Source organism: Podarcis pityusensis (genome assembly GCF_964106645.2).
Source record: "Podarcis pityusensis genome assembly, chromosome: 5".
Lineage (NCBI taxonomy): Eukaryota > Metazoa > Chordata > Lepidosauria > Squamata > Lacertidae > Podarcis > Podarcis pityusensis.
In genome coordinates this window covers 24,694,352-24,717,199 of record NC_138032.1, presented here as the reverse complement: position 1 = coordinate 24,717,199, position 22,848 = coordinate 24,694,352, and the positions used below count along the sequence as shown (strand labels likewise).

The window sequence follows — 22,848 nt, the reverse complement described above, 5'->3', positions numbered from 1 at the left end:
CATGAAGGAGAACCTAAGTATTCTAGTAATCCTTAATATCTATATTAGAGATAAGCAACTAGAAGCAGATGAGTCTGATCTGAATTCCCCCTCCCACAAACCCCTCCCTGCTAAAAATTGGTTGCCGACCAGGTATAATTTTCAAATAGAGGAACAGGGGCCCTTTGACATGTATATCAGCATTGCATGAAAAGTGGAGAAAGTTTTAATGGAGACAGATAACGCTTGAACCAACCAATAACACTGCCTGACAAATTCCAGATGGCGAAAAGTAACAACAAACCTCTCCTCCAGAACAGCTGCCTCCATCTGTCTGCTTCACATTCTGTATCTATCCTGGGATGATGGATGTTGGCTGTTCTAAAGTTAAAACATTTCTTGAGTGGCCATCTATGATGATCCCGAGTTTCCTTGACAAAGACATTCCTATTTGACTATGCCCAGACTTCTTTCTGAGAGATCCTGACAACAGGCAAGATTAGTCACTCCTAACTGTTATGCATATTGTTGTTGATTTTTTAAAATGATATTTATTCCAAGTTTAAAATTACAAAAAAGAGAAAGAAAAACAATACAAAATACAAAGAAAAATTTAACCATAACAAAGCGAGAAATAACAAGAAAAAAGTGAACAATAAAATAGAATAAAAAAAGACGAAACAAAAAATATAAAAATACATTGAGTTATAATAAAACAAAAACAGATTAAACCTTTACCTAACCTTTTCCCTTTACTTATTTCCATGACCTCCTCTCACCTCCCAATTTTGTATTCTAGTTCAGATCGTATTTCCAGCAAATCCTTCTAACCTTATTTTCATTTACGTATTTTAATTTAAAATAATGTAATTAAACATCCTCTGTTTCATCAATTTCATCAACTCCTTTTTGCTTAATCCTTTATATCATATCTACCAAAATGACCTAATTTTCTTTTTCCAACATCTTTCTAACAGTCTTTTATATTACAATATTTTTGAAGGTATATTTTGAATTTTTTCCAATCTTCTTCCATCGACCCTTCTCCCTGGTCTCGAATTCTGCCAGTCATCTCAGCCAGTTCCATGTAGTCCATCACTTTCATCTGCTAACTGTTATGCATATTGTCTGTTGGGTGCCTAGAAAGCATCACAGAGTTCTCCCCTAATTCCCATTTTTGTTTATGCTATTAATGGCTGCCTATTCACCTTTACACATCCTTAAGTATCCTGAATGCACTTCGGGAATTTTGCAATTCCTCAGCAGGCTGACCTTGGAGAGGTGAAAATTAAATGTTCCCCCTGCAATTTTTAAATCTAAATTAGCATGGGGATGGTACTCTAATATTTGAACAAGTTTCCTGGACTGGCTTCTCACCATTCACAGTTATGTGATCTGCTTGCTAAGTTGGGCATGTAAAGTTCTCATCTAAGAAAGCATACAGCCAAGCAACTATGCAGTCACTTTCAGAAAATGGAGTGCCCCCTCCAAAAAAAGTCACAATTAAAAAAAAACTTTAAAATAAACAACTTATATCAAATAAAGCAATATCAATAATCCATCAGAATATAATAGTACACAATACAAATAAATATCAACAAATAATCATTAAACAGACATTCACTCTTATTAATTACCAGCAAAGAAATCAATAAAAATAATGGCAAGTCATAATGCATAAAATTTCACATTGCATACAAAGTCATGTAAAAGGATCAAAGAGAGAACCAAAGACACACAAGTTATAAAATTATTTAAAATATATATCTGTGAACTCTTTCTTCCCAGCTGCTTGTGTTGTTCCTAAAGTCATGGTCTGGGAAACCCTCCTAGGTAGGGCTAGAGGGTGAGGCAAGGCAAATGGAAAAAGCCTGGCGGCCAACACAAAGTCTTTCTCCCCTCCACCTGCTCTGGCTCCCCCTACTGCTGGCCCACTAATGCCAATGAGCACTAGCCCTCACTGAAAACATTTCAATGTCTGCCCCATCATTGTTCAGTAGTGTTTTCTGGGCCTGCCATGATAGCTATGGGTAAGGAGGAATAAGTAAGACGTGAGAGCTGGACCATAAAGAAGGCTGATCGCCGAAGAATTGATGCTTTTGAATTATGGTGCTGGAGGAGACTCTTGAGAGTCCCATGGACTGCAAGAAGATCAAGCGCATCCATTCTTAAGGAAATCAGCCCTGAGTGCTCACTGGAAGGACAGATCGTGAAGCTGAGGCTCCAATACTTTGGCCACCTCATGAGAAGAGAAGACTCCCTGGAAAAGACCCTGATCTTGGGAAAGATGGAGGGCACAAGGAGAAGGGGACAACAGAGGACGAGATGGTCGGATAGTGTTCTCCAAGCTACCAGCATGAGTCTGACCAAACTGCAGGAGGCAATGGAAGACAGGAGTGCCTGGCATGCTCTGGTCCATGGGGTCACGAAGAGTCAGACACGACTAAATGACTAAACAACAACAAGGAGAAATCAGAGTTGGATTCCAGAGAATAAGCCTGAGAAATAGCTGCCACATCCAAGACCAACAGCAGGGCCTCAAATCACCTACTTAAACCTGGGTAGGTAATGATATAAATTAACAAAACAGGGCTCTTTCATGGCCCTGCAGCTGGAATAAGTACACTTTAAAATTATCTATAAGCCACCTTGAGCCCGTCAGGGAAAAAGCTGGGGAATCATTGTCATTCTCCTTTAACAAGGATCCATTGGAAGGGAAGGCAAGATTATGGATATACAGTGGTACCTCGGGTTAAGAACTTAATTCGTTTTGGAGGTCCGTTTTTAACCTGAAACTGTTCTTAACCTGAAGTACCACTTTAGCTAATGGGGCCTCCCACTGCCACTGTGCGATTTCTGTTCTCATCCTGAAGCAAAGTTCTTAACCCGAGGTACTATTTCTGGGTTAGCGGAGTTTGTAACCTGAAGCGTCTGTAACCTGAGGTACCACTGTAGAGATAGACTTGCTGATGGCTGGTCAACCAAGAGACCGAATAGCTGGTATTGAGACAATTTACACAAGGCTCAGCTTTTCAGTTAAAGTAAGACAACTGCCTTTCATGGCTTGCAATTCTGATGTGATAAAACCACTGTTAGCACTCATTTGCATCAAAAGAATGGGGATCAAAGAACTGGAGGGCAAAGGCACAATCTAGTTTGTGTTATGGCACCTCTCAGGAACTCCCACCCCATGCCCTGCAGGTGTCTCTCTGCTTCTGCAAACTTCAGTGGAGCTTAGCGTGTTTAAGCCATTAGCAAAGGCATTGGGCACAAAGACAAAGGTGCAGCACATGCAATTATTTGTTGCTCCCTTGTCCTCCACTGCAAACAGCCCCTGCTGTGTGCCTTAGCTCATGCCTGCCTCTCTCCCATCCAAGTCTGCAGCTGTGAAGGGGAGTAGAGGCAAGAGCCACCGTGCAGCTGACTCAGGGAATGAGGAAACACCAGCCAGGCTGTTTCCCGACACATTCACCCGAATTATCTGTTGCATGAGTGATGAGCAGGCACAAGGCGGACCCAAGATATTTTGCTGCCTGAGTTGAAAGGACAAGCTAGCTATTTTTATATATATATATATATATATATATATATATATATATATATATAATGTATGCTGCAAATTCATTTTTAAAAGACATCAAAGCCATTGACAACAAGTATGAGGCAATAAGAAGCACACACAAAATAAATGATGAAAATGCTTTTCTTAATTGTCTGAATAAGCCTGGCGTCAAAGAAAAGTTTCCAGCAAATGCTTAAAATTTAGTACAGAAGGTTCCTGCTGAATCTCTATTGGATGAGCAGTGGGCCAATGATATTGAAGGCTCGGTTTCATGTTGATGTCAAATGAGCCTCATCAACTTGAGGAACACGGCAAATACACAGGCCCATAAAGAAGCTGACAGGACTGGTAGTTACTTCAACTCTTTCTTCAACACTGGTAACAGGTTAATGTCCTCCACTACTCCTGAGGCAGCTGGCTACATGGGACAGCACCTCTGTTCTTCTGCGAAGGGGAATAGCCAAGGGGCCCAGGAGGAGCTAATGGGGAGCTACTGACTGCCCCCCCCCCCCAGTATTTGCCACCTGAGGTGGTTGCCTCACTCTGTCTGACGACATGGCTGGCCTTGAGCAGCCTTGTTAAGTTAAAGAAAACACAATACAGTGGTACCTCGGGTTACAGACGCTTCAGGTTACAGATGCTTCAGGTTACAGACTCCGCTAACCCAGAAATAGTACCTCGGGTTAAGGACTTTGCTTCAGGATGAGAACAGAAACTGCACAGTGGCAGGGCGGTGGCAGTGGGAGGCCCCATTAACTAAAGTGGTACCTCAGGTTAAGAACAGTTTCAGGTTAAGAACAGACCTCCAGAACAAATTAAGTTCTTAACCCGAGGTACCACTGTAGACAAAGCAAGACTGCCACTCTTAAACTCCCCAGTCTATAGATTTGTATGTACAGACCTACATCCCAGTATATAGCTCAAAGGATACAGTGTGCAATTTGTTTGTTTGTTTGATAGCATTGATATCTCAGCACAAGGTCACTCCCTCCCCCAAGTTAGCAGGCCTTGGAATTCTATCTAAAAAAGGAGATCCCACAAACTTGAAGTCTGCTCACCCCCAGTTTAGAGCTGCTTTGTGAGATAATGAGACAAATCGCTACCAGTCCTTGGATACAGAACGAGCCACTTCAATGGAATTATATGTCACCATGCGTTTCCCACCTAATATTTGATGGAAAGGTGGCTTTCATAAAAAAATGTCAATATTCTATGTACCTTGGCAGCTCGGAAGTTACAAGTGGCTGATGATGCATTATAGGCTGTGTTTCAGAAATGGTCTCCGACTGCTTGAAAAAAACACCAAGAACCCCATGCTGAAGGGAAATCTGTCCGACTTCTATATCTGAATATCTTCCTGCCGCTCAACGGGAAATGATGGCATCTACAATTTGTTTGATTAGTCCTTTTGATCATTTATTTATGGCAAGTCCTGAGCTTGATCACTCTGCATTATTGTCTTTGCCATGTTTGTGAGGCTGCTACAACTGTACTGAAATTTTGTGGATTTCACCATCCTCAATTTGAAAGTTCTTAAGACTTAAGGCTGCTATTTTGGCAGCTTGTGATAGCTCCTGCAGGCACCAGACACAGCAGACCTGACTCCAAGCAAGAGACATCCAGGAAAATGTCTGCTGTGCTACAGAATTAGGTCAAATTAATTGTAAACTGAGTTCAGGTGTATTTGGGCAAGATGACTATCAAATGATAAGGATTTTGTGTTTAATGTTACCATTTAAGAAGCTACTGGCTGCATTTTTTAATCAGAGCTTCAGGTGGCTGGACACTACTGGCCAATCATATTTCTTCATGACTGCAGAAGTGAGTTTGTTGAACAGATCTCATAAGCTCCCATGTACCCTCAAAATCAGCTCGGGGGGGGGGCTGGGCACCCTATGGAGCATATTTTAGGGGCATGGAGAGAGGAGGCAACATGGAAGTCCCATTGTGCATGTGGAATGCCACTCACACACTGTAGGATGCAGTCCTTAAAGTTGTTTAATTTGTATCAACCATTCTTTTTATTTATTTCTCTTTTAAACTCCTACCCAAGGTCCAAGCCAACCAGGAAGAAGAATCATGTTCCACATCTCTGTGGCACTCTATCTATAAAGATGACAAAGGCCAGGTTGCATGTTTTTGCATATGACTGACTGAAACTGTCTTTTATAACTTTTTGATTCATAAAAATGTCCCACCTAGCAGCTACAATGGCTTGAGACATAATGTCAAACAATGCTGTCTGAATTGGCAAGCTGTGATCGACTTTAAATTTCAAACCATAGTTTGCAAGCACACATCAAATCCTGTTTCCGAAAAGCACAAATCATAGTTTGCCAGTTCGTACTGAAGGTCCCTGCCTCCCCACAGCTACCTAAGCCCCCACCTTTCCAGGTCCCCCCCCCCCAAAAGCAATCAGAGACTGCTTCTGCACATCACCCATCTCTCCTCAACCTTTTTATGCTCCTTCTAGTTCTAGGAGACAAAGGGAGATGGGAGCTTATTGCAGCATGAGGGGAGATCGCCCACAACCAACTCATCTCTGCCTCTTAGCCTCTCTCCTACTCTCCAGCTTCAGCTTCTCCCTCTGATTCTGGACTTCTCTCTACCACAGACTCTCCCAGCTCAGTAAGCCCTGTTCTCTCCTCAGCTTCTGATACCTCCTCTTCTCAGTCTTCTTCCACTTCTTCCTGTGACCTCTCATTGGTGTCCCATCACCACTCCTCTTGGTGGTCCCCCAGATGGTTCCTCCCACGGTTCCTCTGCGTCCAACTAGTCCATGACAACTACCAATGGTCAAGTCACAATTTGGTATTAAATCCTACTTGAGTCACTAAAAGTGGGAAGAATGTGAAATAATCCACCAAGAATGGAAATAAAACTGTTTACCAACTCCAATCTAGCAACCCATGAGATTTTATTTTCTATTTTCACAGGTGAGCCCGTACTGCACATAGAAGATAAGTAGTCTGTAAACAAGACGAGGCCAAGAGAGTGATCAATCAGGAAACATGTAGGCTGGGTTTACAGTTTAGCCTGTCAAAGATAAGGAACAGTTGATTATAAAAGTAAGTGAGAGAATAATTGACTCCCCCATTATCTCAAATGGCAGCAAATATGTGGGTCTTGTTGCTTCTTGTAGCTGTTGCCTCTGCTTCTCCAGAAGCTTCAGTTCACAAATTTCATGGGTAAGGATATTTAATATACTTGACTTTCACATTCTTAAATTACAAATGACCTTTTCTGGTACAAATGATTTACTTCTGCCTTTTGCCTTAGGGATAAGGTTTTTCGTGTAACACCTCACAATGAAGAACAGGTTGAAGTCCTCCATTACCTGGCCAACAATATGCAGGTAAATTCAGGTGTGGGAGGATGAAATTAAATATACTTCTCAATTTTGAGAGTCCATTTCATTAAAATGTTTGGAGAGAGGGAGAATTGTGGAGCACAGAGAGCACAAGTTGCAAGGAAGCTGGTTTTCTTTTCCAGAAAGCTTGAGCAATGAAGCAAAACATTGCAACCCCATACTCACTTAATTAGGGGTACTTACGACTTATTAAACACAATGGGACTTGCAGCTGAATAAGTACACGTAGGACTGAGCTGTTGGAGTCATCCTGGGGTGTCCCTGGCAGAATCTTAAGATGACAATGTAGCTTAAAATACAAGATTCTGACATTACATTATGTTAGACTAGGTTTTGTAAGGCCCCTTCTAACATTATTACTCCCTCTAGTAGCAAGCTCAGATGTTGAGTGCCAATAGGAATACAGCAAAAACAGGGCCACTGAGAACAAGAGGAGAGGTATCGGTATGCTCCAAGGAACCCCAAGGTTTGCAGATGTACAGCAAATAAGCTTGGTTATAAAAATCAACCTGTGTGTATTCTGATTAGACTTTCCAATGCAAAAAGCTATAGAAACAATGGTACTAAGAGGCTCCGCTATAAGAGGCTGCTTTCTAATAGTTTAGACTCCTAGTCAACATAATACCCTTTTTTATTTCCTGCTTGTTGTCGTCTCTTCCTTGAATGTTCTCTAAACCTCTCGTCCGTTCCAAGTTTGTGTTTTGTGACCTTGATGTAGATATATTGTGGCATGAGAAAAAACAACCAAAGATAGCAGATCTGTTTTCAATATTTGTGTAGAGCTTTGATGTTGAGAAATAGCTGCAGAAGAGAGGAGGGAAACACTGTAATCTGCACCGTGAGATGTGGCATTTACAATGATATACAGATGTAGAGGGACTTTTCATTGACCATAGGCCATTGTCAGGCTCGCTCTCTCGCCTAGTTCTGCTCTTCATTATGTCTTAAATGCTATGGGAGTTTTGATATGCACTTATTTTAAACCGGGGGTTCATCCAGGTGTTATGTTGAATTCTAAGCATGTTTTACAAAGAAGCTATCAGTTTTTGCTAAGCACAATGGCTTGGCTTTGCATTTTGAACCCGGGATCTGGAAAGGATCAAAACACTCTTTATTCCTACTTCTACTGCAAGGCAAGACCACCAGCTGCTCCACCCTGCTCCACATGCAGACACAGCAGCTCAGTGGAGATCATGCATTTTGCATACCCAAGGTCCCAGCAGATGCAGTTCTCCAGTTAAAGGATCAGGTAGCAGGTGTGAGAAAGTGACCTTTGCTTGTGAGCTTGGAATGCTGTCTACTTAAATGGAGCCACAGACTGATTTAGTCTAAGAGAATTTCATATGTGCACAATCCAAAATTCAAATTTAAAAAGATTATTCCCAAGCACATCTTTGGAAACGGTTGTAAGAACAAGACAGGTCACAGCCATTTCAGGAAATTAATAATAATAATAATAATAATAATAATAATAATAATAATAATAATAATTTATACCCTGCCCATCTAGCTGAGTTTCCCCAGCCACTCTGGGCGGCTCCCAATCAAGTGTTAAAAACAATACAGCATTAAATATTAAAAACTTCCCTAAACAGGGCTGCCTTCAGGTGTCTTTTAAAAATAGGATAGCTGCTTATTTCCTTGACATCTGATGGGAGGGCGTTCCACAGGGCGGGCACCACTGCCAAGAAGGCCCTCTGTCTGGTTCCCTGTAAACTCACTTCTCACAATGAGGGAACTGCCAGAAGGCCCTCGGCGCTGGATCTCAGTGTCCAGGCTGAATGATGGGGGTGGAGACGATCATACTATTTTCATCCTTAATGATAGATGCTAAAGAATGGAAGCAGCTCAGCTGTAATTTCTACTATTGCCCTGTATGTCCAGCAACATTAGATATTGGCATCATGCATGGTGGAATAAGAACATAAGAAGAGCCTCCTGGATCAGCCCAATGACCCATCTAGTCCAGCCTCCTGAGAAAGCAGCAAGGTACACATGCAGAAGTACATATATACCTCTGCATGTGTCCAGAATGGCAAACAGTGGAGGGCAAAGGACTTTATGATTGAGAGAAGGGACAAAAAATACAACCTAGAGACATCCCATAATCCTCTGACCATAGTGTGGGCAGCAAGCAATGGAATAGCAATGAACATTCCCGACTGAAAGAAAAGGAAATGTGTGGAAATTAACGTGTTACACAGTGAGAGAAAACTTGTATATTTATGACCTGCTTGCAATATATAGAACCAACCACAGTGTACAATAATAAAATAAAAGAGTTGGAAGGGTCCAAGTCTGTACAGCTTGGAAGGTGGGAGGATCTCAAGTTTGAAGGTTCCCACACATCAGAAACTCCCTGTAGATAGAACGTTTTACTACAGTATTATTCTCTCCCCCCTCCCATTTATTAAATTGCACAAGTGTATCCATTTATATAGACATATTGATTCCATCACAATGTTTTTTAGCTGAATGTAAACCTGGCAATCTGCCCCAATTCCCTCAGTCACTATCTCTCAGGCTTCATAGCAAAAAAAGCAATACACTGAGTAAAATTTCTGATGCCTCCCTTTCAAGTTTTGAGATATCAGGAATGGAAGAAGATGTCAACAGTCTAGGAATTACAGTATGTTCTCCAATATGTAACATGTTCTCAAACATGGATCATGAAATTGTCTGAATGCACACAACAATAGCATACACACAGATGTATTGAGTAGCTGTGTGTTTGGCCTGTAGCTAAAGTAGGATTATATAACTATCTCCTCAGCGGTAATGTTGCAATCTTAACCCTGCTTACCTGGGAGTAAGTCCCATTGAATGCAGCATAACTTACTTCTCAGTAGACATGGTTAGGATTTTGCTGCAAATCCCTGAGTACAATGGGGAAATGGTATAAAAAAAAGGTAAAGGACCCCTGGACAGTTAAGTCCAGTCAAAGGTGACTATGGGGTTGCAGCGCTCATCTCGCTTTCAGGCTGAGGGAGCCAGCATTTGTCCACAGGCAGCTTTCCAGATCATGCGGCCAGCATGACTAAACCACTTCTGGTGCAACGCAACACCGTGACGGAAGCCAGAGTGCACGGAAACGCCATTTACCTTCCTGACACAGTGGTACCTATTTATCTACTTGCACTGGCATGCTTTCGAACTGCTAGGTTGGCAGAAGCTGGGAGAATCCCACACCACACTTACTTGGGTATAAGTGCCATTAAACTTTGGATAGAATTCAGCTCTTGGGCTGTGTACACACTATACTTTGAATCACATTCCCTTAATTAATTTTGGGCACTGTAGTTTGTGAAGGGTTGCTGGGAATTTTAAGTCGGTGGAGGGTAAATTACAGTGGCAAAAATACTTTGAGATAAAGAATGTGCTTTGAATGTGCTTGAAAGGTCCAATGTGTACACAGCCCTTAGTCATTATTTATGTCAAAGGTTCTCAAACTGTAATCTGCAGGCCACTGGTGGTCCATGGAAAAGTTGCATAACAATTAAGAATATCTGTACATGGTACTGGATTTATTTTTTTCTGATGATGGGAAATTGGCTTGACATAAACTTGCTCACAAAATCAGACAGAACTATCATGTTAGAAAGACTACCATTATTAAAAATGTAAGCTGTGCATGTGCTTTTATTTGTAGAACAGTATATATATATATATATTACTAGATGGCGCATCAAGGCAGTCAGCAATTTTCAGGTGATCCATTGGGGTGGGGGGGGGAGCACCATTAGTCTATGCTATAATGGAATATCTCACAATGAAATAGACCTCTGAAATAGAATCTGAATTCCTCAACTTTGCTTTCCAAAACCACTTCTATTAATCCTCAATATAGAAAATGTGCCTTGCGCTATCCTTGTGACTGAGGCTTTCGCTGAAAGTGCATCATAAATAGCACCCATTTAAGGAATGGTATGATACAAGTGTGTGTGAAGTAAAAAAGAAAAGCTTAAGTAAATAAATCAAGGCCACAACAAAAACAGGGAAGGAGGCAAAGTTATTTTTAATTGCTAAGCGAAGGCAGTTATATATGAGCTAAGGACAGAATTCATATTTATCGCAGTATATTTAGATGATAGCCTTCCTTGTTTATAGGGTTATAATCCCTACGGTAATAATATTTTGTTCACTGCTTAGATACCAAAGCAATAGGCACCTTTTAGATATGCTTCATCCCGGAAAAGTCACTACAGATCCATTCAGCCCATCCAGATGAAACGAGGCCACAAATTCCTAACTTTGAAAGACAAGCAAATGTCAGCCTTGAGGTCATAAATTCACAAGTCATTTCTTTCTCATGGGCGACAGTGCTAACTAACGTGCCTCTAAACTTTATTCCTGATTGTGAGGCATATCTGAAGTCTGGCCAAATCACACCTGTTCTCCAGCTGCTGAGAGATTTAAGCTACCAGTCGACAAGGGAGTTGAGGCTTTGCAAAGCTATTGCGATAAGGTTTTGGAACAAATGCAGAGATCGGCATTGCAATGGGAGTCTCACTAGATAATAGGGGCTTGAATGGGCATAACATGAGGATACCTAAATAGCCATCTTCTTCTATATGGACCTGCCCATTTATTAAGATCTTATGGCAGGTCTCCCTTCTGTGCCCTGCCAACATCTGAATTGTTTTTGGCTACAAGAGGCTCTTCTCTGTAGTGGTACCCAATCTTTGAAAATTGCTTCCACGGGGGGACCTACCTTAGAAACGTGGGGAGCTGCCTTTTATTGGGTCAGACCATTGGTTCATCTAGCTGAATAGTATCTACCCTAACTGGCAAAAACTCTCCAGAGTTTCAGGCAGGCAATTGAAACTGGGACCTTTGCCTTGTAAAGTAGATACTCTTGCACTGAGCTACTGCCTTTTGCACCCTCTCTGTTGGTCTTCCATCAATGAGCTGAGACCGTTCACTCTTTCTGCAGTCATTGGGCCTGCTGAGGTTCCAAATCTTCCTGGCATTTTACCTGTGAATGATCTGGTGTCTCTTTTAGCTCTGATTTGTTTTACATCCATGCGTGTTTTATTACATTCAGTGGCTGGTGTTTGGAGACAGACCTACCTTCTTGACCCCAGCATTGCTACTGGAAAAGACTAGAGCATGTTTTCAAGGTCAGGGCTGCATAGATGCAGCACTGGGTCCAATCCAATGCTTGCACTGGTGTGCCCATGCAGCCCGACCTTGCTGCCACCTTGCTCCACCCCAGCCTTATCCTGCAGAGATACTGGTGTCAGTAAAGTAGCTTTGCCCCACCACAATAACCACCATTGATAATATTGCTATCTAGTGAGTGCAGGAACTCACTTTGGCAGCCCAAAAGAGAATATGCAACCACACCCCCCAAGGACCATAAAAAAAATGCATGCAACCGTGTTGTTGATCCATTATTATACATACACGTTGAAGTACAGTGCATATAGTATATAACTAGTTTATTAGGGCCAGCATAATTGTGATACTATGCATAGTTTCCTAGGAGTAAGCTCCATGGGACTCAGTTGTGCCTACTTAAGTTTAATTTGTAAAACACACTAAGCCACCTTTTAATTAGAAATTCACTCAGTCATGCATAGAATGATTACTATTTAAACTGCTAGGAACCCCCATTTTCCTCATTCCCTGACTTTCTCTATGCTAATTTGTCAAAATCAAACTTGAAAAGCTCCGTATCACCTCATGTACTTGCCTAAGCAAGGAAGAACCAACCACACAACCTCATCTCTTGCCGGGTTAGGACAATTTAATTTAGGACTATGGACTAGTTTGCTGCCTTAGGAGCAATTTATTTTAATAAGGCATCAACTGTAAACTATCACTAAGCCACATGTAAGAGACTTTGTGTTTACATTGACCTGGGGGATAGCTCAGTCGGTAGAGCATGAGACTCTTAGTTCTCAAGGTTGTTGTGGATTCAAGCTGTTAGGATATTTCCGTTCCACCTTAAAAGGGAGCAGGATGTTTGTGTCACAGCCTGCGTATTTCCTGTTCACAGGATGTTTCTGTTGTGTCTATGCTTTCGTTTCTCTCTCTGAGCCTGAGACACCGAAGCAGGCAGTCATGTTTTCTTTGTTCTGACCAACGCTGAATAAACTTGTAAATAATGCTCTCCTGCGTGCATCTTTCGCTGTGTGAATTCTGCTGATAGAGCGTGCATCAGCTCTGGAATGTGGTGTAAAGAGTATGGGTTGCTCGTGCGTAAGTTGCCGCCTCTCCTGGCTTTGTTGCCTTGTTAAACCTTTCAGTCTGGACAGCCCTTCACTTCGTGGCTGCCTCAGTCGCTAGCAGAATCTGTCAGTGGGCGTTTCTTAAACCTTTTCCAACATAAAAGTTGTTTGACACCCAGTCTCCTCCTACTCTCTCTGCGCGGAAGTCTTCTGCGCAGGGAGGGCGTGGGTAGCGGAGGACCCGTGCTCTCCCCGCTGGTGTCCGGTGAAGAGTCTGGGAGCCCTCTCACCGATTCTCCCATCTGCCCCTCCTTATTCCTGGTGTTGCGCTGAATTGCTTCCCCATCTGCTGAGCTGCCTCTCTCCCTGCTGGGCCCTTCTCCAGCATCATTTGAGAGCCTTCCCTCCGCCTCTAGCTCCGATGTCAGTTCCCTGACATGTGGCAAGCTATTTCTGGAGCTCGTGTCGCTAATTGCTGATACTGTATCTACGGGAGATCGATGGATCACAACGGAGACGACGTGGAGTCATGATGGACTTTGTCTCCCTGGCAGTATCCCAACACAAGCCCCATGTTGGGCAAAAGATTCCTGCATTGCAGCAGGTTGGACTATAGATGATCCTTGTGGTCCCTTCCAACTCTACAATTCTATGATTCTGTGCATTTGGTTGTCTGCTTTGATTCATAACAACACTGCTATTATTGCACGAGGTGACGACATAACGTTATGCAGCCAAATCCAAATACGCCGACAGATCTAGGATAAAACTATGTGTATCTTTTGTTTTCATACACCATTTGTTTGGTTCTGTTCAGGTTGATTTCTGGCGCCCAGACTCTGTTGACCAAGTGAAAACAGAAACAACAGTTGACTTCCGAGCTGAAGCAGACAAATGTTCTGAAGTCGAGAGCCTCCTTCAGCTGAGTGCCCTGGACTACAAGTATGCTTTTGCTTTTAGCATTTGCTCCATTAATATCAGTGGATTAAAAAATGGACATCTCTACATTTAGTGTGACATGTTTATTCCCCCCCCATGAGTCTACTCTGAGTATGTCTAACCATGTGTCTTAAAGGAAGCCATGGTAAGATGGTCTTTAGACTGGAAATAGATGAGGTACAGGTTGTTTTGCATAACAATAACTATGTGAAGAAGTGTGTTCTTTTGTCTGTCCTGAATCTTCCAACATTCAGGTTCATTGGGTGTCTGATAAAACACCAGAGCATTCCATGCACTAAAGAGGTGTTGTGCACCTGTCTTGTGACTATGAAGCTGGGACCCTGCACTGGTAGAAAGAGGAGGCCAGAATTTCTGTAGGGTTGAGCTTTTTCATACTAGCAGGTGAGGACAAAGTATCTGTCAGACAAAACAGAAGACTCTGAAAAGGATTTAGTTCCAAGAGGCAATCCAAGCAGGTAAGGTGTTTGTGGAGAGCAGTCGGTAGCAAGATAGGTGGATCAAAAAACAACAAAACCAAAAAGGGAAAGTTTAAACATGCAAGACGAAGAGCATTGAACAGAATCAACAAAGTTGTACTTTGTGCAACAAAGAGCCAATTCATGTTATATGTATATATGTATGTATGTATGTATGTATGTATGTTTACACCATCTGTATACCATCCAAGGTGCAAGGTCCTTTAGCCACTTAGCAATAAGAGTGATGCTAAATTTGATCTAGCACATGTAGGTGCATGAATCCTTTTTAAAGCTGCAACGGAGAGCAACGTTGGAGTGGGGACTGGGCTGGCAATCAGGATTGGCAATCAGGGGGAACGCTAAACCTTCTCTTCTGTGTTTAAGCACTGGCCAGATATGTTGCCATTTTCTGATTCCAGTTAGTAACCTGGCAGTAACTTTCTGTACTCCTTAGGGAAGCAGGAGTGCCTAGATAGCGAAAGAAGAGTTACTCTGCTGAAACACTTCCTCCGCTAATAATGAATGTGCCCAGTTTCCTGCACCAAAGAGATTGTCCCTGACAGACTTCAGTGAAGTGTCCTTGCTACAGCTAGAGGAGACGTGAGCCTTTGATGTGGAGCCGCAGTGCCCTGACATCATGTCAATGTGTTCATTATGAAGGCTGGGAGTGCACTGCAAACTGCCCTCTCTCACTCTTCTCATCCAGATTGCAGTGATCAAGGGCACTGAGCTTGCACATTTCTTTAGCCTATACCATTTTATTCAGGCTAGGGAGAGAGCAGGGGTCTTTGCTGCCAGTCAACACGCATACAGACAGTTCTGCAGAAGTGCTGGAAGATCAGTGGATCAAAGGCTGGAGACCATGTCTTTAACAGATCCTAAAATAGTTTGAAAGAGATTATTTCTTCTACCTGTTGCAACCTCTGGTCAAATAACCTTTTTCTGATTTTTTGGAACAAAACAAATAAAAACTCTTTTTTTTCTGGAGGCAAGCCTGGCTTGAAGATAAACAAGGCAGCAGCAGGGATCTCTCTTCCAAACTTCCTCCAACTCTCATTTCTCCCCAACCTGGGAAGCTGCATTGCATGAAGATAGTGTTTGCAGGAAGAAGGGGAAGAAGTGGTGGTAAACATAGGGACAGTAATCACAGGGTTGTTAAGCAGAAACGGAGACACAGCAGCAGTAGAAAATGAAATGTCCCCCATTTGACTTGGTCCATATTGTTGCTTTGTTGCAGAGTTTTGATTGACAACCTTCAGGCTGTACTTGATGGGCAGTTTGACAGTCATATCCGGGCTACTGGACATCAGTATGAAAAATATAACAATTGGGAAACGGTAAAAAAATGTTCACGTTTGAATATCCTCCTCTGCTTCCCAATGGTAGTTTTGCTATGAACATAAGAACATAAAAGAGAGCAGTGCTGGATCACACCCAAGGCCAAAATTGGTTCAACATCTGGTTTCCCACAATGGCCAAGGAGAGACCTATGGGAAGCTCAAATGTAGAGCATGAGGGCAATTGCTCTCTCCTACAACTCAGGGATAGTGTGCATACTTTGTGTGTATTCAGTTCCGGGGTCAATTCCTGGTATCTCCAGTTGAAATTAGTGCTTAGCAAACTGACCCCATCATAATATGTAGTTTGTCTTCTGAGTTACAAATCCAAGGATTATAAACACAGGCAGGGGTGTTCCGTTATTTCCCTTCGTATTTTTCAGCATGTGCATCACCAAAGTGAATCTTGGAAACATGGCATGCACAATACGTTGCATCACAACATCACGCTTCACAGTGCATCCTCCTCTGAGTGGCTATGTTTACACATGCTTTGTTTGCAACAGTATGGAGCGGAAGCCACAGGCAAAGGGAATGGCTGTGGAAGTTGGTGACAAAAAAAAGCCTGTTCATTGCACAACTTGGCATGTTGGTAACAATCCTAAGGGAGAAACTAAAGGGTTTGAGTAAAATCATCATGCATGAGGGTGTATTGCAAACAGTATATTTTAATTTCCTTTGGAAATTAAAGCACTACAGGAGGAAAAAAATGACTGAGCGTCGTTTGAGGAAAGACGGCAGGGTTTGACTGATCAGCCATGCTAGATGTAGGAAATATGCCAATCATGCAGGTGAAATAAATATAAATTGATATATAGTCCATCATGGTTTGAATTATTAAAATGTCAAAGTGTGAGAATTACAAACCTACTAGATTCAACCTCTGTGCCAGCTAATTTCAAGTTTTGGTGCTATTGCTAGTTTAAATGCCGCTTAGCAGCAGAGTTGGAAAAGGTGGCCCTGCGGAAAGCACTATCAAATCAACATTTATATTACTGGCCTACAGATACTGTTAGTAGTCTGACTCAATATTTAGGTGGTTCCTTTTGCTATTAAATATGCTTATTTACTTTTTTTTTAACTCAACAGATAGAGGCTTGGATCAAAAATATTGCAAAGGAGAACCCAGATCTTGTCTCCCTGTCACAGATAGGAACAACCTATGAAGGACGCTCAATGCACCTCCTGAAGGTATTTGCTTTTCATTTCTTCATCCAGTCTGCTTGCTCTTCTCTTGACACATAAGAAACAACAATATTTATTAAGCCCTCGCATGCTCCAGATTTGTATTTTTCAGTCAATGCTTCAGGAAACCAAAGCAGATTTTGGTGAAGTTCTTTTATGGTGACATTTTTATCCTTTTTGATTGATAGTAAAGGCTTCCTAAACAGCCCAGACCGTAATAAAAGTCTTTTGACAGTTTGCACATATAAATTTAAACGTGTTCCTGTAAGCAAGGTAAATGGTAATCTACCTTTGTATAATTGTGTGCTCCATCTGTTGTTTGTAAACCTATTTGCTATAAAGTCATCTATAAACTTCAGCCCCTTTTTTCTCTCTCTTTGTTCTTTTTTTCCCTGGCAACAGGAGGCAAACAGCTAATCAGCATTTCCTTTCTTGAGTCGTTTCCATCATACAGCTTAAGCAAACAAAAGAAATCAGTTTCAATATGTTCTTATTTTGAGTATCAGGTCGATGTTTCGGAATATCACACCATTACAGTCCAAGTTTTTTGATGCTTGAGTAAATGCAAGGTCCTCCTTCCCTCAGCCCTGCCCCCCACATGATGATCATAGAGCCATAGAATTTGTAGAGCTAGAAGGGTCCACGATGGTCCAACCAGCAATGTGAATCCATGACCCTGAGATTAAGTGTCTCCTGCTCTACCAACTCAGCTATCCCAGCTGACAGCAGACAATGTGGGAGCAGCCCAGGCTGGACAGTTTTTATGAATGGTGACTATCTTAAGGAGAAAGATGGCTTCCTTTTCTCAGAACACTTCCCCCATATCCATTACCTACTATATAGGTGTGAATACAGAAGAAATCTCAGCATATGGAGCCTGTCTCAGTTCTGTAAGGCAGACATCCCTCTTTTACACAACAACTAGAAGGATAAGGGTGTTCCACCCACTTTTAGTTACCCTATGCATTACTGTTTATATAAAAGGTGCAGATAGATGTATAAGCCATGTCACACAGCTAACTGAACTCTAAAAATATACAGTTATCAGCTGGGATAAAATATGGATCCAGCACACCAGAGGTGAGAAAATCCAACCAGAGTTAAGTTTCACTTCCAGCAATGCAACTCCCTGCTCATCTCAAGTGAGGCCTGAGGCTGCCGTCTGAATAGAGAACATGACCTATTAGTATTCAATATAAATTACTAATTCTGCCTTGTTTTGTTTTTATGTTTACAGTTGGGGAAGCCTGGTGTGAATAAAAAAGCCATCTTTATGGATTGTGGCTTCCATGCTAGAGAATGGATCTCACCTGCATTCTGCCAGTGGTTTGTGAGAGAGGTTAGTGGGCAAAATACTTGTTCACTAAAATCAGTAACCAAGTCCACTGACACACTTAGAAGCAGGAATGATTTGTCATAAAAATAACTTATTGGCAGGTCCTTTTTCTAAGTTTCCTAAGGATTTCTTTCAGGTCTTCAGGTCCCCCTTTTTCCTCTAAAGCTCCATAAATATTATCATTTGATTATTACTCATTTTTTAAATGTATCCTTCCGTTACTGATATTTGTTTGTTTGTTTGAATATCAGCTCATAGGGAAAATATCCAATAACATCCTAAGATTATAAAATCATAAAATACAAAACAAATGACCAATGCTGAATCAAATTTCTTCACCTTAAAATGCTTGGTGATAACAAAACCATGTTAATACAGGATGTAAGCACACAGAGCTAAATCCTCAGAATCTGCAACATGAAAATGGTGTTGCCCCATTTTCAAAAGGATATTATGCGGCTTTATGTGCCTGTCTGAGTATCTAGAGGAAGGTAATTATGATACAATTATTACACAAAAGAGAGGTATGCCCTCTAAAGAAAAAAGTACTAGAACAAATGGAATAATGTATGAAGACCTCTTAAAAGCATATCATTAGAATATAATGATCAGCCTGTTACATATGAAGCTTATCTAATAATGAATACACAATTCTAAAGTAAGGTGTTATTTTTAATTGCAACTTCTCCAAGGTCTCGTCAATTAATCTCATTAAAGTTGTTAAGAAGCCTAGGTTACTGTTCTGTTCTGGATCCTAGTATTTGAATCAATACTCCTTTAGGTGCCTTTTTGCACACCACAGGGTTCCACCAAGCATGCTTCTGTTTCTTTGGCACTCGGTACCAGAGTTTGCTATTAGAAAGAGCGAGATCAGCAGGGGAGACAATCTCACATGGTCCCAAGAGGGCCTGGCAGGATGCTAGAGAGCTCTGTGTCATATTAACCCTCTTTTCTCCAGTCTGAAGTTATTATAGTCCCTAGCGCCCTTGCTGAAAACACACAATATCAACCCTTCCCCACCTTAGTGATCCTGAGCCAAATCAAAGTATCCCTACAATTATTTTCTATTATGCGTATGCTTCTGAAATAGCGCAGCTGGCCAGTAACCACTGGCGAAAGAGAGAGCTTTCAGTGTATTATGAAGAAGCCTGTGATTTTTTGCATCTGTGAGGCTCGACTGTGTTTGTTTTTGATGGAACAATCCTAAAATACAACTTCCAGCTGTTTCAGTTCCCACAGATTTAGCAAAGGTTCCTACACGCGCACAAAATGTAAAAACAGAAGTCATTGCAGAAGCAAGTGCTTTACGATCCATATCAAGTAAGCTGAAATAGTTGACCTGAGAGTGTTGGCAAGGCACCCAGTGGTGACAGGCCTTCCCCTCATGTCCGCTCAGATATATGTGCAGAGCCAGGCCTGGAAATTGAAAGTGACACTCCAGACATGTCTTTGGGAATGCTCTCCCCTTATCTCTCCCAGTTAATGCAGCAGAGGATGAAATGTCACCTCATTTAGCAGTCCGGGTTACTACAACTATCAGTCTTACCCTTCAGAGCAGCAAGCTCATAATTTAGCTTCATCAAGATGGTGTACTCTCCAACATTTCTCCAATGAAAATAGGGACGTCTTATTCAATAATAATAATAATAATAATAATAATAATAATATGCATTTATTATTTATACCCTGCCCATCTGACTGGATTAAACATTAAACATTTAAAAAAACTTCCCTATACAGGGCTGGGCTGCCTTCAGATGTCTTCTAAAGGTTGTAGACTTAGTGTCTTCTTGGCTCGGGGGTCACATAACTCCATGCCCTCCAACACTTATCTGATGAAACCAGGGGCACCCTAAGGAAAAGTGGGACATTCCAGAATCGAATCAGAAACCGGGACAGCTTACGGAAATCCAGGACTGTCCCTGGAAAATAGGAACACTTGGAGGGTCTGAGATGGCACCTGTTGAAGACCTATCTATTCACACACAAACACACCTGTTAAGGAACTTATGGCTTCTCATCTGGGCCTTCTAGTTTTAAACTGTGCTTTAACCGTGCTTCAGCTTCTTAAATGAGTTACTAGGGGTGAGGAACATTCCCTCATGGACAGCATAACAGTGGTGGACAGGGCCAGGTACAAATGTAGGCATAGAAATGGCTGTGAATCCTACCTCTGTATTGCAGGTTACATTCCAGCCATACAAAAGTCTATTCACAAGAATGCACACACCACACATCTTTCCTCCTTTCCAGCAAGCAAGAGGCATTGTCACAGTTCAAGGACATGTTCCAGACAGGCAATGAAAAATGTAATTTTTGTGAGGGTTGTGTGGCCTTTATAGAATTCAAAGGGCCAAACAGAGGCTTAGCGGGCCACATTTTGTTCCTGGGCCTGAGATTACCTACCCCTGTTATACTGTAATGTAGCTGAGTCCCGAGTCATTTGGGTTTGCCCTAATTTAGTATCTCTTTGGTCTATACTTAGGCTGTTCGCACCTATGGGAAGGAAACTATCATGACTCAGATTCTGGACAACTTGGATTTCTATGTGTTGCCTGTCTTGAATATTGATGGCTACGTCTACACTTGGACTAAGGTGAATAACACACCTGTTTTCTGAATATGAAGCTCAACGCTTGTTTATGAATATGTAGTCCTGCAAAACTGACATTCACAAATATACTGCATTTCAGTCTCGCATGTGGCGGAAGACTCGTTCTCTAAATCCCGGCAGTAGTTGCATTGGTACTGATCCTAACAGAAACTTTAACGCCAAATGGTGCAGTAAGTACATCCTGAGAAGAAATATATTGCCCAATTCTAACTGACTCATTCTCCAAGTGCAGGAGTACCAGTTCTAGTTAGGTCCACAGTTCTTGGCACAACCTCTCAAGTTCTAGAGCTTCCATAATGTGTGAGGTTTCAGAGGGTGAGGATATTACCTAGAGGGCCACATTCTCTTGTTGAGAGAAGCTGAATTCCTGAGCATTTATTTTCAGTGTGAGATTAAGGCTGCAATCCTATGTCCATTTACCAAGGAACACAATGGGACTTGTTTCAAGGAGCACAATGGGACTTAACAGATTTATAGAAACTGCTCGGTGTTTTTAGTCAATTTTGCTGAGTTCCCTCAGACCTTTAAAAGTCTTGGTTCATGTCAAGCATTTTTCATTTTGAGATGCGTCAAAATAACATTCAGTAGATTCACAGACTCATACCCTGACATAGATTAATGTTAAATATAGCATTTCAAAAACAGCATGAGAAACTGACTTATTTCATCAGTCTTCATAGCCCAGTATGATCTACCCCGGGGGACTCTGGGAGAGGTCTTTCCTGGCGATTGCAACTCCAGGCTTTCCTAGTGCAGATGATAGGGATGGAAATTGAGACCTTGTGTGTGCAAAGGCATGTGCTTAACCCCTAAGCTACAGGCTCTGAGCTGTAATATATAGGTAACATTATAAGGCACTGTGGTTGCCAGGGAATAATGGTCTTTCCTGCTTTCGTATACATAGCAGTTGTGGGGAAAGAGAGAGAAACAAAGGACTGGATTCAACTAAATAGTTCCACTAGCAGCAGCCAGCACACAGGTTCCCACTATCACAACAGAGCTTTCTCATTCTCTCCCTCATGCCCCCAATCATCAGTGGGAGGTCAGGAGAACCTCAGAACAGGGCATGATGGGAAGGTCAACCTGCTGGAACATTTGTTTTGGCGTGACACTGAATCCCTCCCATAGTCCACAGGACATAGTAAGGTTTTTGGAGCGCCTGTTCTGAATCTTCCCTGGAGTGGACAACTATCTAGGACAACACTGTAGAACAGGAGTGGCCCTTCAGATGCTGTTGAACCACAACTCCCATCAGCTCCGGCAGGCATGGCCAGTGATCAGGCATGATGACAGTTGCAGTTTAGCAACATTTGGAAGGCCACACCTGATCTAGAACCTTATCATGGTTTGCCTCATTTCATGCATCCATGTTTTCTCCTGCTGCACACAGCTCTTGGGGCTTCAAAGAGGCCATGTGATGAGACATATTGCGGCAGTGCCCCCGAATCAGAGAAAGAGACCAAAGCCTTGGCTGATTTCATTCGCCAGAACCTCTCGACCATCAGGGCTTACTTGACCGTTCATTCCTATTCCCAACTGCTGCTGTATCCATATTCTTATTCATATGAGGTAGCAAAGAACAACGTGGAGTTGGTAAGTAGAAACAAAATGGCTGATAACTACTCTGAAGTTAAAATGGTTGTGATGAACATATCCCCTTGGTTACCATTTAGGCTATGGTTTTTTTTACGATGCATGGATTTCCCTCTTATTGATTGCTTTAGTACTTTTATATCCTGTCTTTCCTCCAGTAAGGAAAGCAGCACATGTGGTTTCTCTTTGATCCTATTTTGTCTGCGCAACAACCCTGTAAATGCAGCCTAGGCTAAAACGCAGCAGGAGCAGCCACTGGGAAGAAGCAATGGGGCACAGCT

General features: G+C 42.0%; 1 protein-coding gene across 1 annotated transcript in view; it reads left to right on the top strand.

Moving 5' to 3' along the window:
- The window catches only part of LOC308478427 (carboxypeptidase B-like), a 54,166-nt gene that overhangs the window by 19,315 nt on the left and 12,003 nt on the right, over nucleotides 1–22,848 (top strand). Inside the window, exons 2-10 of the mRNA XM_081008174.1 lie at nucleotides 6,478–6,729; nucleotides 6,821–6,896; nucleotides 13,902–14,026; nucleotides 15,740–15,839; nucleotides 16,929–17,030; nucleotides 18,262–18,363; nucleotides 20,846–20,956; nucleotides 21,054–21,144; nucleotides 22,365–22,567. Coding sequence (XP_080864300.1) covers nucleotides 6,647–6,729; nucleotides 6,821–6,896; nucleotides 13,902–14,026; nucleotides 15,740–15,839; nucleotides 16,929–17,030; nucleotides 18,262–18,363; nucleotides 20,846–20,956; nucleotides 21,054–21,144; nucleotides 22,365–22,567 — 993 coding nt within the window. The 5' untranslated portion in view covers nucleotides 6,478–6,646. The remainder of the gene's footprint in view (nucleotides 1–6,477; nucleotides 6,730–6,820; nucleotides 6,897–13,901; nucleotides 14,027–15,739; nucleotides 15,840–16,928; nucleotides 17,031–18,261; nucleotides 18,364–20,845; nucleotides 20,957–21,053; nucleotides 21,145–22,364; nucleotides 22,568–22,848) is intronic.